We start from the raw sequence: 18,515 nt of genomic DNA on the forward strand, positions 1-18,515 counted from the left end.
CCTTCCTCTACCATCACTTCTGTAGTCCCTCGCTGTCTCTTTCTAACTCTTCTTTACTCCTCACTATGCATCCCCTCCTCTTTCTCCCTTTTCCATTATTTTCTTCCTTTACTTTAATTCCTTTGTAGGTCCGGTTGTATCTTTTTTATTTTATTCATCCCTTGGCTCACCTCTATAAATCTGTCTCTTTTTGGCCATGGATGTTTAATGTGGTGATTTATGATCCTAGTGTATTTAAAATATAGTTTTTAAACCTCTTGGTCTTTTGGTGTCCGATCAAAACAAACTGTCAGTACTTCACATTTTGTCTCGAATTTCTTCTCATGGATATTTAAAGATGGCTGTCGAGAGATAGACAGTGGTGAAATTGCTGACAAGGCCCCTGCCCACTCGCTAGTTGGCACCTGCTATTTACTATCATTTGTGTCTGCAATGGTTGACATCTTGTTTGGCTAAGGTTGATAGCACCCCCCATGTCCTTCCTGACGATAACCAGATGATGAATTCTGTCCCTCTCTGTTTCAGGTGGTGTGTGTATCGCCCAGTCCCTGAAGATCCCCAGGGAGCCCCGAACGGGCGAGTTTGACAAGATCATCCGACGCCTGCTGGAGACCTCCAACGCCAGGGCGGTCATCATGTTCGCTAATGAGGACGACATCCGGTACGCGCTGTGCACTTTAAATGAGAGCCCCCCCCCCCCCCCCCCCCCACTGACCGCACAGTCTCCGCTGCTCCCAGTTTTCCTTTGGCTCAGTGACACAATCTGTGACATTTGTTTTGTTTTACTTTTAATGATAATGGTATAGTTTTACTTTTAGTGACAATACTAGCGAGAAAGCAATACTGTCACAGATGTTAAAGCACAGGTGTATTGAGATTTAATGGAAAAAGCAATTATTTAGAATTTGTCCTCTGGCAAATAAGTCAGCTGCAGCTGTTGCATTAAATATGAATCCTCGCTTCATCAAGTGTTTCTCAATATTTTGCTGTCTAATCATTAAGCGTCTGCTCCTGCTCCAAAGTGACATTAACTGAGGGAGAGGAGGAGTTCACTCTTCCTCCAGGCAACCTCAACACACCACTGTAGAGTCTGAGGCAGCAGCCATCAACCCTTTCGCATTTGACTGTTTCTGTTTTTTACTCAAACAGACGAGTTCTGGATGCAGCTAAAAAGAACAATCAGACGGGCCACTTCCTGTGGGTGGGCTCAGACAGCTGGGGGTCCAAAATCTCCCCTGTGATTGGCCAGGAGAGAGTTTCTGAGGGCGCCATCACGATACTTCCCAAACGAGCTTCTGTGGACGGTAAGAGTTTGTGAAGATGACAGAAGAATTCACTGATGCCGTGTTATGACGTCATTCTGCAGACTTAAGAAATTCCATTGGCATCGTCACTTGTACCTAAAGTCAGATAGATCACATTAAGAGAAAAGTCCAGACACTGAGTGAAATACACTCCTGATCCCAGCGGGCAACACGTTTATGCCATTAGGCCGTTGGGGATATCCTCATCTGCTCCCTGTCAGCGCTCCCTATTAGGTAATCGACTCCTGGAGGGACACCAAGGAGAAAAGATATCAAGACAGAGGGGGAGCGATTATGTAGAAGTTGAAATGAATCAAAGTCCTTGGCCGGCCGACACGAGGCAGCACGTTACTGGAGTCTCCAGAACAGAAGGAGGAGGTGTGAGGGAGGCGGAGGATTAATGAAGAGCCCACATGCCGAGTTACCGATTTATGAGGCGCACCTCGCGGTCTGATGCAATGTAATCCAATTATGCTGCAGCAGATCCTGCCTCTGTGAAGCTGAACATGTTTTTGTTGTCAGTGTTGGGAGGCATGGATTCATGCGCTCTATTGATATATGTATGGTCTAATATTTTATTATTGTTTTGCTGTTGTACAAATCCCTTCTAAGGCCTTGATTTCCTTGTTCCCTCATTGAGGCGACTATCTGTCCTGTTCATATTGTGCAAAAAATGTTGCACAAATACATTTAGTCATTTTGGTTAAAGCAGCAGTCTGGGGACTGTTTGATTAGCTCCCAGGAAAAATAAACAGCGAATCTGGCTTTCTTAAATAAAAAAAAAAAAAAAAAAGCTGAAGTCTTGTCATTTCTGTGAGGTTGCCAGGCAACCAGCAGGGGCTTCAAGAAGTCCTAGCAAAGAGAAAGTCACACACGTGAATCCCTGCTAAATCTCACCTTCTACATTTTGATTCTTTGGGTCTTTGTGTGGATCGGGTGCAGTGCCCTTTGTGTTTGCTTGTGTTCATGCTCTGGATTGTCATTTGTGAGTCCTCAAGAAGTTCAACAATATATGGTTACCTATTTTTTTTGTCTGTGTGCTGGATGTTGTGTGCAGAGCTTTTATAAACAGTCTCTGGTGCAGAGAGCTGGAAACTACCTGGATTAAAAAACTATCCGGCTGTCTGGGGAAAAAAAGCTCATAACTTTTCAAAACAAAAGCACTGAAATTTAACTCGATTTGAAAGCATTACAGCAACAAAATGAACGTAGTGCTTTTACTGTGAAGATAAATTGCTGAGGAGGACTTTATTCTATGAGTGTTGTTGCCTTGATAGACACCAACGGCTTCAACCCCTGTGAATATATATAATTGGCCACAGGCTGCCAGTCATCGACCACAGCTGTCGTTTAGCTCAGGACGTAGAAGAAGACACGGTCAACTCAGTCCACCGAATGAAGGAGCACAGCCCCGCCCCCACGAACTGCTGCAGAGTGCTGTTCGCTAGTTTATTAACATTTTTATCATCATTGAAAGAATTGCACGTCCAAATTGCCAATAATTCATCCCTGCACTTCCTCGGGTCATAAACAAAACACATGCCAAGCTTGAAGTCAACAGGATGAGCAGTTTGTGAGATATACACAGACCCTGTGGGATTAGTCGACTGATGAACAGATGAGCAACAACGCGACGTCTCACGCCTCAAGATTTCAGTTTTTACTTTTCTAAAGAGACTTTATGCGCAACTAAGATAATCATCCTTGCCAAGACGTTAAAATAAACCTGAATGCACCAAAATGTCAAGCTATTCCTTGAACCGGAACACCACAGCGATGTTATTGCCCCCGAGGCTCCGCTGTTCCCACCTAATCGCCCACTCTGTGCAGATCCTCTTCTCCCCTAATGCGAGACGCCTGCTTCTGCTCTTATTCTTTTACGATCGTCACACCTGCGATCTCAATGGAAAGCGTTTGATCCTCGAGGACACACACACGCCGCCACCACTGTTCCCAGCAGTCATAACCATCAGTTGAGCTGCACAGGTGCACGCAGCGCCAATTTTGCCTGACAGCAGAGGAGATTAATCAAGGCACTTCCTGTCGGCTGTTATAGCGAGTCATGCTGTCCAAGTCCGTCTGATGGCACCCTGGGATTCACCCCCCCCCCCCCCCCACACACACACACACACAGACACACACATACTCTATGTTTTTTTTTCACATGCACTGTGTTCTTTAAGCGCTTTTCATTTTAATAGCAAAGTAAATTCTACCTTCAGCAGGTCCACAGATACAATGAATAACTCACTCCTGTTGAAGCATCAAACCCACCACTGATAATCTAAAGGCAACCTGATAGAAGACGCCATTTATTCTGATCACACAGACAACAAAAGCGATTTTCCCAAATTATCCTGATAAGAAACAGACTGCCATAAGGTGTTTGGTTTTCGGTCGCCCTCATTTTTCTTTCCTTTCACCCGTCTCCTCATCTTCGCCCGCCAGCTTCTGACGGCTACTTTTGACCGGAGCAATGCATCCCTCGCTCGCCGTCTTCTCTCTCCGCTGCTTATTGAACTAGAAGCTTACGCACTGTGAAAGCTCGGTTTAAAATGTTTGCTCTCGGCTGATAGGAGCCAGGGCCCCGCAAAAAAAAGGCTTTTCAGTCATACCTCAGATCCATAGGCCATTCATAGTACACGGCTTTGTGAGTCCAAATGTTCAACAGCGCCGTGAACACCAGATTTTTTTTTTAGTGCAGGCAGCGTCTTGAGAAAATAAGCTTTAACCTCTGCAGGGGAAGTGCATACTACACCATTTGGCCCGTACAATGTTAAAAGCAACTATATAGTCAGAGTGATGACGAGTCAAACCTCTCCTTACTCGGTATTTACATTTCACCCTCTCTGTCTCTTTTACAGCGTTTGACCGGTACTTCCGCAGCCGCTCGCTGTCCAACAACCGGAGGAACGTGTGGTTCGCTGAATTCTGGGAGGAAAACTTCAACTGCAAGCTGGGGATGCACGGCAAGCGAACCGGCAGCCTGAAGAAATGCACAGGTAAGACGCCACTGATTGAACTCTTCCTCCATTTGGGCAAAAAGAGACTCGGAGTGGATGACAGGCGGCCTTTTTCTTCTTGGATTTGGCAGACAACAACATGGAGTCGGTAATTAGGTGTTTTCTGTTTTGGTTGCTCACAGGTACAGAGACAAAGAGAGACAGGAGTGCTCCTTGTTAGAGTCGGGTCAGGCGAGGTGGTTTAACTCCACGGATATTCAGCAGGGGCTTGTAAATTTTACCTTCCCCAAAAATGTTGGCAGGTGGTCAGTTATAATTGGTGTTTTCTCAGAGCTGCAGCACATCGAATAGATGCTTTCTTCTAGCTCAGTGTCATTCTTTGCTTTTGATTCCAATCATCAATGAGTGTCCAGCTCATGAAATCCCGGAGCTGTCTTGTTTATACTTTCCCACATCTCCCATATTTAGTATTTATTCAGTATAGTTTACCCCATAGACTGATTATAAAGATGAACAACACATCTCCATCTGCCTCTGTTGTATAAAAAAAGCAAGGTTAAAAAGTGCTGGAAACGGGTTTGTCTGGATTCTGCGCAGTGGTGATCAAGATGTGGAGCTACGGTATCAAGGTCCCGCCCATCACAAGCTCGACCAACCACCAGTCTGTCTCAGCTGTCAATCTTGACGCTTCACTCCATTTTTATAGCATCAAAGAATTCATCATTCTAGAAAGTGCTTAAAGAAAAACTGTTTTTGGATTGGTCCTGTTAACTGTTAACATGGAGGAGGCAGGGGGCCCTGTACTCCAGCCAGCCAACAGGGGGCGATCAAGACAATTTGGCTTTTCTTTCGTCGTCCATTTTTGTGAGCGGTCAACGCTTCCCCTTCAAACTCACCTGTGTTTTCTGGGCTTTTGCCGTTACTCCGGCCAACAAAGGTTTGTGCAGATGTACACATCCCTGTTGATTGTCTGCGGCTTCATTGGCACATCCTGGCTGAGAAAATGTGTCAGCAGGAAGAAGCCCGGCGCTTTAATTAGTTTGTATATTACAGAGTGCCCTGTTGCCTCTAATAGGCACCCTCAGAGCCCAGGTCACAGAGGCTGTTAGGCTCCGAGGAGCAATACAACTCAACAAGAACAATTGTTTGTGTTCTCAAAGCTATACTAAGAGAAATTAGATAATGGTTGGGTTCTGTGCCAGTGAATATGTGTTGAGAATATGTGTGTGTCTGTGCTGTAATAATCACCTCTCTCTGTCATTTTGTGTGTGTGTGATTGCGTGTGTGTAGGTGTGTGTGGAGGATATCCGGTTCGACCCTCATTTTGCTTCTATATCAAAAAGCTACAGCTTGTTATTTTACACAAGGCCCAGCACCACTGTGTGTGTTTGTGTGTGTGTGTCCATCATCTAGACAGTGTTGTGTGTGCACAACACTTATCGGCTGTCACCTGCACGTCTGTCAGTGGTCACAGACATAAGTGCTTCACAGTTTAGGCTCTACAGGACCTCTGCTGATGGGTCACGGTGCTTACACAGTAATAATAACTTTATTTCTACGGCATTTACAAAGTGAACAAATTAATGAACTATAATAGGAGCTTATCAATTCAGTTCAACTTTCAGAACCAAAATGTAAAAGAAAACCCAACAGGTCCCATAATGACAAATACTTTGGCGACTGTGGAGAGAAAAAACGCTGTAATTTAGTGGAAGTAACGTTGAAATTAGGAAAGCGGGAGTGAAGAGATGGGGGGGGACCAGGAACAGTGTAGCCATCACACTTAAGCTCATTCTGACCTGATGTTGAAATGAAAATCATATACTTCAGTTGTACTTTGGCGTCATCAAGCATTACTGCCTTTCAATCGCGTTTCAATGACGTTAAAAGCCGAGCCCGAGGGCGCGCTGAGGCTAAGGGTGAATCTGATTGGCTGCTGGCTGTGAGCGCATGTCCCAGCGGGTAGCCCGCTTGGCTGACGTCTGCCATTAGTTCACCTAATTAGGTTTGTAAGGGCTGTGACTCGTGTTGACTGTCGATTACCGACCACGGCATCTGTGCACGTGGGCGTGTGTGTGTCGACGGCCCCTTGGTCCTGCGACAGACTCCATTAATTCCGAGTGGGGAAGGTTCGCGACCTCCAAGTCATCAACACGGGAACCAATCAACAGATTGCTGCTCAAGGGCGCCGTGGTGACACAGCTGACGGCACCATGTGGAAACGGGTGTGATTACTGCTTATGATTGGGCTGAGGAGGGGGGGGGGGGTAGAAAGCTGGATGCCAACAAGTGTAAGAAATGATGTATTGATTGACACTCAGTCATCTTCACCCTTGACAATCAACAGCAAATATAAACTGCTGTTTTTTTTTCAATAAAACCATCAGTTCTGCAATTGAAAGACACACCATGCCCTGTAAGTATTGCAATAGTGTATATTATACTATATTATACATGATAAGATATGATATCATGTGATTGCTGCCACATTATGCGGTTCATGACACGATGGAGTACATTTTTCTAACATACAGTAGATTTCTACTGAGGTCGAGCTACTTTTACTATTTCATATTCTCATTTTTTAAAGAAGAAAGAAGTTTTGTGGTCTTTCAATTTCAAATATTGGATCAACATATATTGATATTGAACACATTGCACTTTTAGCACTGAGACTCTAAGCAGCAGTGCAAAAATGTGTTAGTTTAACTCTAATACTCGACCTTTCAAATATAAAGAAGGTGAATCCCTGAATAAACGTCAAACTGCTGGATCCCGTGTCGCGGTGCAGAGCAGTTGTTTACTCTTCTCTGATGCTGAATGAGCGTGTCAGCGTTTCATCAGTCCGTCTGCAGCCTCTGCTTCCCTTCACTAACACTCATACATCATCTTCAAGACGTTTTACTGTCTCATGCATTCGTCTTTCAATCCCACCTGCAATATATTCTTTTCACCAAGAGTTAGATGGAGATGAAGCGTATATTGCGGACATGTATACCCGGTGCTCACAGACCGTATTTTAGTTTTACATGATGAGTGCACGTGCAGTTTTTCAAGTTAGTGCAGCTACAACAAGTTGGACCAGATATCTGTTCTATAAAATTAATATTAATGATTTATTCACACCACGTTACTGCAACTTTCATCATTCATCATTTCACAAAACAATAAAGCAAATGGAAGGCGCTCAGACTTTTCCAGGCAGGTCTCGTGCGCTCGGAGAATCCCCATCACCCGGGACGGCTCCCGACACCGGAACAAAACTCTCCTCGGATGAAAGTGTGCAGTCAGGTAAAACTGATGCCCGCGGGAAAGCTGACTGAAGCAGACGTCCAGATCACAGATAAGCCTACATGCACACTTTACATGCTCGCACACACCGATACGCCCTGCAGTGGCAGGCGGATGAGATTGTGAACGAGTGCACACGCTGCGATTCAATTAATGTGAGACCTTGACACCTGACCCTCAGGTCTCGCCGGCTTTGTTCTTATAAAGATAAAGGTTGAGATTTGAGACACTCTTCACACGATCTTATTCTCCTCCTCACACGCATCCAGACACCTTTTTTAACAGGTCCACTAACAGAATTCTCAGTGAAGTAAAATATAAACTTTTTATTACTGAAGAACATAAACTAGAGTCTGGGGTTTTACTGCACTGCAATGTTTGGCGGAAATATTAATCAGAGAGAATAAAATGCACGACAGATCTCCAGGGTTCGGACCTCCAGGAGTAATCTGAATGGATATTCGGTGGTCGGACCGGATCAAACCTGAAAATGGGATTCTGAAATTGGTTTGCATCACCAGATTGAATTGACAGTATGTGATTTGGTAGAATTAAGGAGATTCCTAAAAAAAATGTCATCATGATCATAGCTGAAAGGTGGATTCAGGGAGGATTTCAGGAAGAAACAAGAAGAAAACCTGAAAATTGGGGAACACATTGGATCGGGCTGGTCGGCTGCTCTTACTTCTATTTCTTTCAAAGGAATGATATCAACATGTTGTCTTTCTTTTTTTTGCTTCACTCATCTCAACTTCTCTCTTAACTGTTTACAATTCTTCTTTTTTAGGCAGACTTAAATATAAAGAGGTTTATTGTTGATTGGGGATTAAAATTATAATCAACTTTTTTGCATCTTCAGCATCTTCAGTATCCCCCTCTTAGCCTCCTCTTCCTCTGTCCTCCCTCACATTGTCTAATTTATATTCCTATGATTACTTGTTATAATTCCCATTGTCATGTTGTCAGCCATAATTTGATTATTCACACGGTCACGGAAAAATAAAATCAGCTGTAATGTTTAAATTTATTTCTCCATAAATCTGGCAAATGAAAGGGAGCCGGATTTATAAACGATCCAGACTTTTACATCAGTGCTTACATTTCAATAGTTACAACGGGCTAGCGCTAGAGCTATTTATGAGGCTATTTGTAATATTGTATATTTTATGCAGCTGTAGAGTTTGCATTTGCATTGTGGACGTGTGTAGTATGCTTAGTTTAACGGATCCTATAACACTGATCTTCAGGTCTCCCCCCCCACCAAGACATGGGAGGAAGCATGTGTTGCGGGTGCAGTCCGTGAATAGATGACAAACTAATATGAAGTCATGATGGCAACAAAACAAACGCTGTGCTTTTACTTTGAAGACAAATAGCCAAATGGGAAGTGATTACACTTCATATCATTTAGCTGACGCTTTTATCCAAAGATACTCTCGATAAGTGCATTCTCCCATTAGTGTACAAACCCAGAACAGCAAGAACCAAGCTAGTACATTGGCTTAAAAAGCAAACAAACTACAAAGTGCTGCATGTGAGTGCGACAACATCAGAGTTGACAATGGTTATTAGTCCATCACCTTCTTAACCAAACTGTTGTTCTCTACTGCAGGGTGCGCTCTCACTTCCTTCCTACTTAACAGGCGAACACAGAAGACTGTCAAGCCGTTGCCCTTGTGCACAAACACATGGCGGTTGGTTGCAAAGAGAGCAAATCCTAATGAGGTTGATGGGGCAGCAGAGTTATTAGGCCGGCGGGCTGGATAAACTGTTGCGTCCCCAGTGAAAAGGCCTCAGGGTCGAGCAGACGTAAAGACACAGACAAACACAGATGGAGAGCTTGATGGACAATTAGAGGCAGACCGGCACGGGCGGACGGATCTCAGCCTGCGAGACTGCTAGTTACAGACAGACGGTTGTTTATGACTCTGTGCAGCAGCATTAATATTCAGTAGGCAAGTGTCATTTAACATTTTTAGCTGCGGTGAAATGATCCATTTTTTTTGTATCTATTTCCTAGTCTCACAGATGAGTCTGTGTTTGTATGACTGATGGCGGAGATGCATTCCAACAAATCAAAGGATGAATGAGATGTGTCTAGTCTTACACAGAAATACTCGGATTACATGGCAAGTTCATTTCGGGAGTCTCAAAATCCACCTTCACTAGAACTGAGGGCAGGTAAACAACAACAGTCCTTGCTCCAGGGGCACAGATGAATAGGGTTGGACTTACACTGAGCCCCCGCCTATTTAAGAAATGTTTCACTTCCTGTAGCTGTGTCAAAGTAAAAGCACTGTGGTATTTCTGTAGACTGAATCCATGTATTTGTGTTAACCAGGCTTTTATTGTGAAATATTTGCAGGACCTGTCGTGTCTGAACAGAGTGTATTTAAACTTCATCAGGTCTCATATTTGTCGTCCCACTTATTTACAACTTGAAGAGTAAAGTTTTATCACGGCTGATAAGAATGACGACCAGCTATGAAACTAAGAGCTATGTTTTAACTGTAATTTGCCTTTAGGGTTAGATTCCATGGTATTTGTATCAGTACTTAAGGATGATTGAAGGGAACATAGCCTCTTGCCCCATCGTCTTAGGAAAATACAACCCTACTGACAGTGTTATGAGCCGGAGCCGCATTTATCACTTTGTTTACGTCCGTCTTTCCTGTCTCCGATTGTGCAAAATAAAAAGTATCGGTATTCAAATAAAAAATCGTGTTGCAGGCGCTTGTGGATATTTGTGCTTCTGTCGTCGGAGCAAACACAAAGCTTGGAGGGGTTGTCGCGGGTGAAAGGAAACAAGAGCTGCTACACTAATGTTATTTCAAAGTTGGTCCTCTCTTCAAGAAACAGCAGCTCTAGCCTCAGGTGCGTGTCTCCACCGTCTCCCCCGCTCTTTCACTCTTCTGTTGTTTCATTTATTTCTCTTGTTTCTCTCAACCTCCCCTTCCACGAGCCTCCTTTCTATTTACCACCTCTCGTTCCCTCTTCTGTTTGGATGTCTTTAGTCCACCCCTCTGTCTTATTGGATCCAATTTTCTCCCTCTCCCCTCTGACTATCGTTATCACGCGCTTTCTCTCCTGTCTCTTTTTGTCCCATCGCTCACCCTCTTCCTTTGTGTGTGCGTGAGGTTGTGCAGGTATTTGTGCTTGCTCAAGAGTGGGGAGATGGGAGCGCCGCTGACATAAGACACCCATTCCCTCCGTGACACAAATGAGATTTCTTGTTTATTTGTTCGTATAAAAGCCGTGCAGGAGAGAGATTACGCAAACAGCGGAATGACAAAATTGAAATTGAGAAAAAGAAGTTGACGGCACAGCGGGAGGACGAGCCGGTGAGCGTAGCCAAGTTGTGCCAGGACAGTGATTCAGCATAATATAAATAATGACCAATGAATAATTTATATAAGGTCTGTGTACCGTCAGTGGAGATATATGGCCGTAATAATGCAGAGATGTAATATATATTAGCCACATATGTCAGTGGCATCACATTATTCATGAAAAGTGGAGTACCGCAGCGATAAAGCAGAAAACATTCCGGCTGCGGTCTGATGGGAGGAGGAGAGGAGGGAAAGAAGATGGAAGAAGAGGGTAAGAAGGCAGAGGCCGGGTCAAAGAGAGATTTTAACTTTAAAGCCACCATTACAAAGAAATTATGATTTATTAGAACCTGTATTTTGATTTTCAGCCACAATTTCTATTGGTAATATTATCATTGTATTCAGCAAGTTGATTCCTGAGACCTGGGGACGATACACGATTTCTTAAAAGATTTGGCAACAAGTCTAAAGAAGTTTGGTGATCACATCGGTTTAAAGGGTAAGTTATCACCTGAATAAAAAGTGTTTAAAGCGTAGTTGGATCAAAACAAGCTTTTCAGGGGGTGTAAAGTCTTCAGGGCGTACGCCTCTAATGAATGTTTTTGAAATTTTTTAAATTACAATGTGAACCAGATCTAATGTATACAAAGTAACAAAGACAGGAACTTGTGAAAACTCCCTGACACCAGTGTCCCACATTTCAGCAACGGTGAGGGCCACATTTCTCTAAGAAATGAAATACAACTGAGTAACAACAATTTTCTTAGTAGAAACTTCTCCAATTATTTGTTCCATCTTAAAACCAACATCTGAACTACCTCCTTCCACAAAGTGCCTTTTTTATCTTCTAGCTGAAAAACTGAAAACTGATTTATTGCAGAAACGTATTCTGAGAGTTGATGCTCGACTTGTTGACAGATTTTCTTTTTCCCCCCACACTTATATTTTATTGACCCGGCCGTTTGCTCGACGCACATACAACCATACAACATTTACACAAACACTCTCCGGCTGAATGATATTCAAATGATAATTGACATTGATCTCTGATTCTATGCACATACCAAATTTAGGCACCAATTATTGACACGCTGACACACACACACACACACACTCACACATTTGAATGCAAAGACTGGTGTTTATGCAGCGGTGTATTGACATAACCCTCTGCTTGACTGCTCTCTTGTCAAATCATGTAGAGCAGAATCTCTGTCTGATGCTCATTTCCTATTCTCCTTTATTGATTATTTAGTTCTTTCCTGGTAGATTAGCCCTGAAGCCAACAGAAAGCCAGACGAGTGTGGTTTTTCCTAGAGACCTGTGTGTTTCAATTTGTGATATATGAAGCCAAAACAGATGTGCGTGTATGTATTGTCACAGTGATTTATTACATACATGACTTGTGACGCGGGGGCAGCGTCTCCCTATCCTGTCATCTCATGTTTGATTAATAAGAAATGCTTATCATGCAACATTTGTGGAGTTGTATTCATCAACATTTGAATTGATTTTGCTTTAGTCTGTGATTCAAAATATATCAATTGTTCAGTCATTCATCTAATCTGCTTTTTAAACAGGTAAAACACATGTGTGCGTGTATATGTATACGAGAGCACGGCTGAGAAATCTAAAATCTTCTCTGCGGCGGTTTGGAACGAGGGAACCGAATGTTCTCATAATTGAGGTTTAATTAAGGAGCTTGTCCGAATCGATAGTCTGTCTGTCAGCCGTGGTGCCATCAATCACTCGGCGTGTAAAACCATGGCCGGCACGCTGGCCTGTGAAGGCATCCATCAGGGCACTTAGCCAGTCAGCACTCTTGTAGTAGCCTCACCTCGCTGCCTCCATGCATCGCTATGTGTTTGTCTTGGACCCGGCGTCGCCTCACGAGCGAGGCTTTACATTTCAGAGGCTTCCCTCGCTGATCTCATCGCAGAGCCTCCTGATGAACGACCCGCGGGCGCGACTCGAGTGTTTTAGAGGCTAAACAAATGTTGGCTTGACCTGACATCACGGCGGCGGGCGGGAGATTGAGGACGCAGCCTCCTGTAATGGACCATATTGCGATTTAAATTCTTGCTCAGTCAGAGTAAAACAGAACTTACTGCATCCAGATAATAAAGTCTGCTACACTGCAGACTGCACTACCACTGAACAAGGTACTTAACACAGTGGCTCAAACCAGCAGACTGAGGCTCCAAGGTTAGAGTGTGATTAGATGTTTCAAGGTTAAACAGACATAATGGTGGTTTTACATATAGAGGGGGCTACAACTGCAGGGCCATAATTTGAGTTTGTATTGATACACGATGAGAAGTTATTCGTGTGTTCAAGCTTCAAGTGTGTGTGTGTGTGTGTGTGTGGGTTTGGGTGGACTTTTGATACACTACCTTAATAACCATATATGTGCAGAAGAAAATGAAATCCTGGAATACAAAATGTCAATCTTAAGTTTATATATTATACATGTGTCCTTTAAGAAGGTCATAATTGAACATGATTGTTATTTGTCTGAATAAGTATTCACAAATTTTTACAGTGAAATAATATATTTGTTTTGTATTCAGTTTCCATAGATAGATATTCTGTAAATATGTACGTGTAAAAATGTGAATACGTATATCTGTGCCTCTCTGCCGGCAACCTGTCCGGGGTGTACCCCACATGTTGCCCATTGTAAGCTGTGATTGGCTCCAGCCTCCTCTGTGAGGATAAGCGCTATAGATGGGTCTAACATGTGCGTTGAGGTCTATTTTCAAAATGCACTATTGACTTTGACTTTCACATAAAAACTTCCATCATGAAATCACTTTTGAACAAAGTTTTCTTCCGCGCCCGTGGCTTTTATTAAGCACAGACGAGATGACTAACTGGTTTGTGAAGATCTGGAAACAGATCCCAGCAGCCGGCCGGTCCGGTGCCTCTGGAGCGCGAGCAAATAATCGTCCGCCAAAACATGGAAAGGACTCGGAGGCAGATAAGGAGATGATTGCGTCCTCATGAAGTTTTGGGGTTTTTAGATTAATCTTCCTTTTTTCACGAGACATGAAAGTTGCTGCTCGTCTGTTTTTCAAATGATTTTTCATGCAAATCGTCCCGAGACAAGCAGCCGACTAAGGAAACCGCCTGTAGACTTCAGAATCATTAGAGAAGCAGGATTTAATTCAAGAGCTGCTGGCTAGAAAATAAATTAGATTGGGATGTGCATAAGATAGACAGGGTTCATATTAATACACACACATGTCATCCATCCATCTCCGTCCCTCCATCCTAAACTCTACCCCTTGTTATTACTTCACAAAGCAATAAGGATGAATTAAGGCATTAAATACTCCGTTAAATATGAGTCTTCATTTTGCTACTGGACAAATGATGGAGAGGATGAATTTGTTGCCGCTCCACCGACGTGACGAGCTGGTCCTGGCTGCACACAATGGGCGGACACATCCAATAAAAGCCTTATTGTGTTATACGCACACACTCAGACAGAAACACACACACCCCGCTTACAACACCTGACGCAACCCCAGGAAACGGAGACAGAGTGTTTTCCCGGTTAGCAGCGCTCATAACAGCGCCAGCCGTTTAACTGTCTCAGGGCACGGTTGCATGTGCTTGCGATATGCGTGCCGATTAATGATGCATCGTGTCGTTTAACTTCTTGTAAGAACAGCTGAGGAGAAATTGTCATCGACGCTGACATTTTGAACTGTGACACAAAGTGCCGAGCCGTGTCGTCCCCTTCCTGTGAATGGAAACGTGCACACGTGCTGAATGCAAACAAGTGTGCTCCTCTACTGATGCATCGGGGGATAAAAGATGGAAAATCACAAACTATATATACATTGGCTTTGTAAACACAAATCTGATTTCAAATAATGACTGCGAGCAGCGATGCAGTACTCACCCTTTAGTTTTTAAAGGTCAAGGGCAAATTATTGTATTGATATTTGTATGTTGATATTCTTGTCGTCTGGAAAACATCATGTTCTCTCTCTCTCTCTCTCTCTCTCTCCAGTTTGCTTCTCACTAAAAGAGTATTTCAGTGTTTCAGTCAAGGCTTGCATTTCTCTTAATTGAACATCTTCATTGAATTAAAGTATATTTAGTAAGTTATATATATATATATATATATATATATATTTTGTTGCCCCTGAACTTCCTGTGAGTGCTTTGTGTGTAAAAGCACTTTTAATACAAATGTTTAATCACATATGTATATATAAATAAGTATGGTATTGTTATTATACATTTTTTAATTAGCCAATATTTTACCTAAGTTTCCTGCAGAAATAAACTGACATTTCTATGAGTGTCTTTTTTTATACTTCCCACTATGCAATGCCAGCTATGGATATTTGATAAAGGTTTGAAATGATGTACAACTATAATAACAATAATAATAATAATAATAATGCCATATTTATGTTCATTTTTCATGCTAAAAAATATTTATATCGGGTGGAACGTCACACTAATGCCACCCCTGTGTTCCGTAAAGGTACCTTGTGTGGAAGCATTCACTCATTAAGGTCCTGTTTTGCTTTACTTATGGAGTATTAGCATAACTATGAGTGTGATTATGGTGGGACATTAGGCATTCAGCTCAAGGGCCCTTTGTTGATGAGTGGGACTGTATCTCTACACAGAATGCTCTGGTCTCACAACACTAATACGTCTCGCTCTCTGCTCTACGTGGCACAAATGACCAATTCCCTGGTACTAAGATGCATATTTGTACCTGTGCTACTGTGATGCAGTGCAATAGAAATATGCCATGTTATTGTTTAAGGGGTTTTAGTGAATACTGCTACAGGCCGCGCCCTGCTCTGATGCTTTAATAGCAATGCAGATGCAAGTTTGCATATGTAATGTGGAGATACAGTGTGTGTTTACTTGTGTGTGCCTGTGTCCCCAGGCTTTCCTATGTGAATTTAAAGTTTGAATATTAATAGAAGTGTCCCAGTAGAGAACACTGACCTCATGTGATCTGACTCCTGATAAAACTCTGGTATTATCCGTGTATTACCACCTTGTTTTATACGGAAATAGATGGATAGCATATTTCTAATTGGCTGAGCAAACAAGGCCAAACACAAGACTCTCATTGTCAAAGGGAAACAAGTTGTACTGTACATTTTGTTATGCTTCTGTTTTAGCACCTAACTCGGTGAAGGTTATGCATCACACAGCTTGTTACCAAAGATAGTTCTTCTTCGTTGTATTAAAAGATGCAGTTCTCAACAGCAACAAGAACGTAAAATGCCATAGGAATTGAACATCTCAATAGAAGAAATACACAACCTAACCCTATAAATAACGGCAATTAAATAGGCTCCTACGATATGTACTTGGTTTTGACAAGTTAACAATAATCAGATCGGTGCAGATCAGTCTGATGATGGGTCCAGGTCCCAGCTTTTGAGTAAGAGATGGGTCTGATGGGTCCAGGTCCCAGCTTTTGAGTAAGAGATGGGTCTGATGGGTCTGGTCCAGTTTTCCTCAGCTCCGCATGGATCTGAGTCCCGGTGTTTGTAAATAAAAGGCTTGCGTGTCTCAGTTCTGTTGTTGCTGCATCCGCCGACATACACACACTGATTGGGATGGAAGTTTAAGTTTAAAGTCTTTAATCCACATTAAGCACACCTCTGTTATTTCAGTCTATATCTTAAATGCTAGATTTGTACTGTTTTAATTGCTGCTCTACTTAGATTTAGAGTGCTGGAACAAATCCCAGCGTCAACCTCCATAAACTCTTTATAGTACATATATAAAATAATAATACGATTTGGCTTTGAAGTTAGCAAACCGGGTGTAGAGCGAGTATTTCATAAGCTTGTGAGAAAATTGCTCTTCTTTTTCACTGACTATTGAAAATGTTGAGCAGGTTGTCGCCCAAAGGTTGAACAAATCTACGGGTAAAGAAATGACAGTTATTTGTGCACCTGTTTATTTAATTTCATCTACAGATTAAAGTTGATGCATTAACCAACATGTTGAACCACTCTGATGAGCAATAAGTTGTGTTCATGCCTGGTGCTAGGAAACAAAGCTTTACACTGTATAGTTTTTCCAGCTTCAGTCTCGGTCTGTTGCTTTAGAACACAGGTCGTATTTCACATGTACATTTTTTCTCTCCCTCTGTATAGCCTCCTGGTTTACCAGCCAGCCTGCGGCCATGAAATGATTACTGTATCGCATCAGTGCAGCCAGCGATTGAAGCTACAGTCAGTAATGTGCAGGTACAGGAAGGAAAGACACAGATTAATATCTTCAGATTGGACGGGGAGGAGCCGCCCTTTGGTGCAGTGGCTTTTACTGGTTATCACAGGAAGAGAGAGTGTTCATACAGGAGTGAGGGAGATGGTGCTGCAGCAGATGAAGGGCTGTTAAAACCGGGAGAAAAAGTAAAGCAGTATCTGATCATACATGAGAGAGAATGTGTGTGTGTGGCTAAGTAATACCGATTTAATAAGCTTAATTCAAATACATTAAAAGGAAGGGATTTAAAAGCAGTAACAGAAGGGGTGCGGAACCAGGGGCACTGGCCCAAGTTCAAATCTGATTTGCCCCTGAATTGCCCCTGTCCTGTCAGAAGTCTTTTTTTATTTAAATTCATAAAGTCACTTATAATAGTTACAATATATATGACTAATTGTCTACAATCTTGAATTACACAATGTGCTGGAAGGAGCAGTTTTCTCAATATGTTCAATGATGTGTGACTTTGAATCAAAGCAATAGAGCTAACAGTAAACGAGGCAGGACTTAAATGACTTAAAATCTTACTGAATCAGGAATTGGATGCCGGTCATATAATTGGCCCCTCTGTGTACATTGTGGCCCCTTTATGGCCCCGGATTTGCAAAAATCCTAGCTCCACCACTGTAACAGATGGAGCAGTAGTTCACAGAGAGAGTTGTACTTTCCTCTTGTTCTCTACTCCTCTTTCTCTTTCGGCCAAACACACACACACACACACTAAACTTAACGTCCATCTGCCTAAAGTCACACACAAACACACACACACACACATACACAAACACACACACACACACACGCATATGGAGAGCAGCCACTGCTCTGTTACCCACGGATTCAGTGGAGATCAGTTCTGTGATGAGTCCGACATCGTGATCACCTGCTTGGTTGGACCACATGGCTCGGAGACAATGCTGACTCACTTCCTACTGGGGCTTGCACGCACGCACAAACAGACACACACACTCACACGCACACCTACACACGCACACACACACCATCACCACAACAAACCCAGACACGCATACAAAGCACCTGAGAGCCGTCTATAACTGTGGAGCGGGTTTCATTCTCAGGACCCCATTAATTCCTTCTAGATGCTGATATTGATTGAGGGGGCTGCGCTCTGCTCTTGTTAATTCAACTCGGCCCAGATGGATTTTGATTCCATTCGTGTTGCCTGAAGGTGACTGCTGCTCGTAAGAAAAGGGTGAATAACGCCGAGGGAGCGGCAGCAGGGGGACGGGGGACGACACGGGAAGAGAGGAGGGAGAGAGGGAATATGACAGAGTGGTTGAAAAGAAATGGGAGGAAAACATAAAAGATAAGAAGCGGCACAATTAGACGGAATACATTACAATGGA

At 42.9% G+C, this 18,515-nt stretch overlaps 1 protein-coding gene across 1 annotated transcript in view; it reads left to right on the top strand.

Moving 5' to 3' along the window:
• Nucleotides 1-18,515, top strand: part of grm8a (glutamate receptor, metabotropic 8a) — a gene marked incomplete in the record, with an annotated part of 210,743 nt that overhangs the window by 148,044 nt on the left and 44,184 nt on the right. Inside the window, 3 exon segments of the mRNA XM_062383200.1 lie at nt 526-661; nt 1,150-1,304; nt 4,169-4,306. Coding sequence (XP_062239184.1) covers nt 526-661; nt 1,150-1,304; nt 4,169-4,306 — 429 coding nt within the window.

This window comes from Platichthys flesus, chromosome 23 (genome assembly GCF_949316205.1).
Source record: "Platichthys flesus chromosome 23, fPlaFle2.1, whole genome shotgun sequence".
Classification (NCBI taxonomy): domain Eukaryota; kingdom Metazoa; phylum Chordata; class Actinopteri; order Pleuronectiformes; family Pleuronectidae; genus Platichthys; species Platichthys flesus.